The sequence below is a fragment of the Dufourea novaeangliae genome, unplaced genomic scaffold, assembly GCF_001272555.1.
Source record: "Dufourea novaeangliae isolate 0120121106 unplaced genomic scaffold, ASM127255v1 scaffold495, whole genome shotgun sequence".
NCBI lineage: Eukaryota > Metazoa > Arthropoda > Insecta > Hymenoptera > Halictidae > Dufourea > Dufourea novaeangliae.
Genome location: NW_015374380.1, coordinates 13,627 through 18,493, shown reverse-complemented (window position 1 = coordinate 18,493; position 4,867 = coordinate 13,627). Strand labels below are relative to the sequence as shown.

Below are 4,867 nucleotides of genomic sequence, written 5' to 3'. Positions count from 1 at the left end.
TATATTTTAACAGTCGAATTTCGCTTTTACTCCTTCTCTAAAATATATTAAATCATGGCAAATATGTTAAACACTTGAAAATTATAAAATGAATAGCTGAAAGAAATGTATTAACAAATCAGGAATTATTTCATAATTTAATAATTATTTTATTGGCTCCTGGTATCTAAGGACATATTGTAATTAACAAGATGTAACAAAAACGATCGTTTTGTAAAGGAGTCCATTCCAGTATTGATCCTCGATAAATAAAGACGTGTTCTTCAAATTAAAGTTGTCTCCTTTAAAAGAAGTCTAAAATTTCCTAACGAGCAGAGTTCTTCAGGGCTCCACGGGCCTGGGGATTCACGCCTGATTTATCTCTTTTAAAAGAAATCCCTGGAAAAGGCCGCAACACACTATTCACGACTGTGATTGCGGTTTTTTTATCTTGAATGAATTTGCTCACTACGCTCGTAAGTCCTTGATCTTTAAACAGAAAAACGTATTCAATATGATTTTACGATAATTACATTACTATTCGTGTTTCTAAAAATCAGTAGAAAAAACAAGAAATTCTAAAAAAATGATTTGCTAGGTAACATGTAGATTATAATTTGTAATCATTAATTTATTCATTATTCTTCATTGTTTTTAATTATTTCTTCATTTTATACGATATAACTCGCATTTTTGTTTTGATGTTGTTAATATAAAATATACAGATTATGTGTCGCGTGTAAAGAACTGTTAGGTTTCTCCACCAATCAGAATTGGCCCTGCCAACCTCGTCGGAGCGAATTCCCTAGGCGCGTGCCTAGGGGAATGGCGTGGCAGTGCCAATCTAATACAGTAATACCAAAGTAAGTATAAATCACGTCTATATTCAATGATAATCAATTTATTAATAATATTATTTACAAAACTTAGCAACGATAAATTAAACATAAAAACTGAACATCTAACAATAATCAATAAACTAGTAACAAACTTCAACCTTCAAAATTGGCGCGCAAAACTACAAACAAGTCCCCATAAGGTTATTTGCCAGCACCGCTCCCTGCAGGGCAGCATGCACAGCTCCAAGCAAGTGATCCAGCAAGAAAACAAGCACCGTGTGTTGCGGGCTTAAAAGTCTTGATACCTTGGCGGTATTGATTCCTCCCTATCAGTGGCTGAACCACGCTGAACGCAACTATTGTTTCCCATTGTTTCCCATAACTGCCCATATAGCCCACAACCGCCCATAACCCACCATTCACCATAACTGACCATAATCGAAGACCAAAGGACTCGTCGATTTGATTTCACTACATAGGTCTTGGCATGTGGTCGTCAAATTCAGATACTAGTGCAGACTTTGGAGGCGGCTTTCTGGATAATAGTCGCAAAGGTGAACAAGACAATGTAAAAATACGAAGAGTACAAACTATTGTTCCTGTCATGATAGGACATTTACTTTCTGCTTCTTCTACCGACGAGACAAAATTCTGGGATATTTCTGCGCGTATGTTTACATTTCTTGGAATAGTACGAAACGTTCAAGAAACGGCGACGAAAATATCCTACGATGTTGAAGACCAAACAGGTTTGATTTGATTTAAAACTTTTTTTATTAGATTGAAAATTTTATGCGTTTGTAGCGTACACGATTATTTTAAACTATAGTAAATGTTTATACAAATGTTTAGAAGTTTTATTAAGTTCAAGTAAAATAAAAGCCTCATTAAATTTTATTTAGTCTAGTTATGTTTTCATACATGTAGTTTACTTTTTTGTTTATCTAATATGTTCTTCTGTTCATGTATTTAGGTACAATAACTGCGCTGAAATGGTTAGAAGCAGATAAAAAAGCATCAGACGTGACTATTCTGATGAACACATATGTTCGCATTGTAGGATTACTTAGAGAACAAAATGATGAACGTCATATCCTTATTTTACGCATGTGGCCATTACAAGATTTAAACGAGTTAACAAATCATATACTTGAGGTTACTTTTGCTACATTGAAAGCTGAAGCAATGGCAAAAAAGAATAAAGAATTAATAAATCATCAAAATGGTAGTACAGTTGATAAAGGGGCAAATGAAGATGTTCCTCATTACGGAATGACAGGAGACCAATCTTTAGTTTATAAAATTATAAATGCAAAAATAGATACAGAATCTGGTATTGAAAGAGCTGAAATAAAAGGGCAAGTACCACCAAGAATTTTGTCAGAAGTAGATAATATATTAGATTTTCTAGTTTCTGAAGGTCACATATATACAACAAGCACAGATGATCACTTTAAAACAACTTAAACTTATGTATTTTTTTCTACTTAAGATGTCCTAATTCAGTACATCTAATTTGAATATTTGTGTTATTACGTAATTGTATTGTGCAAGTAAGAGAACCAATTTATAATTTTGTCTGAAGTTACAAACAGTTTACTTTTATATATTATAATAGCTGTAAAAATTATTTCAGCTTGCAAATATATATATCATATCAAATAAACTCATTATACATATAGTTATGTTCCAACATTGAGTGGTTTACTAAACAATAATTATGTTGTAAAATTGTTTTTGTATTATGTTATTTTAAATCTATATTGTACACATATTGGAATATTAAATATATTTTTGATACATAGAATGTACTGCTAGAAGTGTTACAAGTTGTTTTTTTTTGTAAACTATTGTAGGTAACATTTTTTTTCAAATTCATTTGTGTAATATGGCATTTAACAGGATTTATAAGGTACAGTTTTACTATCTCCTCCCATGCCGAAAGAGTGGCTAATCCCAAATTTTGTTAATAGGATAAATTATTGTACAGTTGGATAATTTTACTAAAAATAAATATATTGCGTACTTGAGAAGATAAGATGAAAAATGTCTTGTAAGAAGAATTGCTTGCTTTATGAATTCTATGAAAATATAAATGGTAATTTTTAAAAGAAGAATCAATATGTGTTTACAAGTAAATGAACAACATTTTGAAACGTGAAAAATAATTTCCTAATTCATGTACTAGTTTGTATGTGTTTTATATCCGTCTCAAATATCTTGTTACAAAAGTCATTTTTCGTCATATATCTCAACTGTGCAAAATATGAAAAAAATGTTTGAACCAAAAATATTTATTTTTAGTAGGACCGAGGTACGTATAAGAATATTAAGAATAGACCGTTCATGTTATGGGAGTTGGTAGACATGGACATACATATACAGGGTGTTCGACTACTAGTGAGAAAAAATTTAAGGGGTGATGCTTTGGGGCAGAATAAGACAAAAATGAAGAATAACGAAATTGTGACAAATGCTTCGTTTGTTAGTTATAAGAGTTTAAAAATTAATTCAAATGATGGCAATCTGCACGCATAGAGTGTCAGCGGGGCAGGGTTCGTAAGGGGCGTACAGTCACTAAAGACTCAACGACGTGTAGGAAAAGTAGGTAGAACAGCTGTCTACTTACCCGGTAGAAGATGTTGATAACTTGGGACCGCGGTATTTGAGTCGAATTCACTTGTATCGCATTAACTCTGATTACTAGATAAAATTCTCAAGAAATGTAAATATCTTATGAATATTACCGAATAGACAGGCTTAATACCCCCTCTGGTTGTCACGTACAGTAATTGTCCTGTCCACGAGTATTCATGAAATTATTCCGCAGATGCATGTAGGCCACAGAAGTCCGCGAAAAATGTCCACACACACTGTGCGATTGTGCCAACCGCGAAAAGTGTTCACACATTGCGCGATTAATTAGACCCGCGCGCGGTTCCTCCGTTGCGTTTACCACTGTACACGTTACACAAAACACTCAAAATAATTAATTTATAACTACTATTCATATTAATGTTTAACGTACAATAATGACTTTATAACAACTATTTATATTAATTTGTAACCTGCAATAGTTAATAAAACCTCCAATATTTAATAAAACCTGCAATAATTAATAACATTTACAATATTTAATAAAACCTGCAATAATTAATAAAATTTACAATATTTAATAAAACCTGCAATAATTCATAAAATCTACAATGGTTAATAAAACTTACAATAATTAATAAAACTTACACTAATTAATTTGCACTATATAAATAGTTGTTATAAAACAACGACGTACGCTACATCACTAAATGATCACTACATAATCGCTAAATAAACGAAAACTTAGTTTTCCGAACGTGAATTCTATTTGCTCGAAGAAGGGAAAGGGCTCCGTTCGTACAGGGCAACTGATATTGTTGAAGTGATCCTCCCACAGTCCCTGTGTCTTCGACCTCCTGATGAAGCTAGCTGCAGTGCTTGCGAAACGTTGGGAAAACAATTCCGCAAGGACACAACTTACACCCGAAAGCCTCAACAGTGAGAACTATATGATGCCGGGCCGTGAAAGCCTCTAATCTCTGATCCTCCATCGTTAGAATCGATGTTCCGTAATAGGTCGATCCCTATTCTTTCATGGTCAATACCTTTTGGAAAGGAAAAGCTGCATTGGAAAGTGTTTTGGATATTCTTAGAGCAACATCTGTATTTCTTTTTCACACATCACTCGGGGCCACTTGGTCACGATGCCGAGGATGTGCGAGTCTGGACATTATAAAACTCTCTCTTGTCTTCTGCAGTGCGACCATCCGCGGATTGCCTGTAATATGTTGCTGCCATCGACGAAATCCTTGCCAGGGGATGGAAACTCCCTTAGACCATATACAGGGTGTCCCAAAAATGTCTTCCGACCCGGAAATGGGGCACCCGGGGGTTGAATTGGAACAACTTTTTCCTTAGCAACAATGTAAACTGAGGCTTCGTTACCGAGATATTAACGAAAAACCGCGACCAATCAGAGCGCGAGTTTGCCAGCCGAGTTCCCGCGCTAGCGG

The 4,867-nt window shown here is 34.2% G+C and overlaps 1 protein-coding gene across 1 annotated transcript; it reads left to right on the top strand.

Moving 5' to 3' along the window:
• Nucleotides 1–1,143: 1,143 nt before the first annotated feature.
• LOC107193006 (replication protein A 32 kDa subunit) lies at nt 1,144–2,285 on the top strand. The gene is made up of 2 exons (XM_015582375.1): nt 1,144–1,567; nt 1,792–2,285. Exons 1-2 carry the CDS (start codon nt 1,306–1,308, stop codon nt 2,283–2,285), a joined length of 756 nt encoding a protein of 251 aa, XP_015437861.1. The 5' UTR covers nt 1,144–1,305.
• Nucleotides 2,286–4,867: the final 2,582 nt, after the last annotated feature.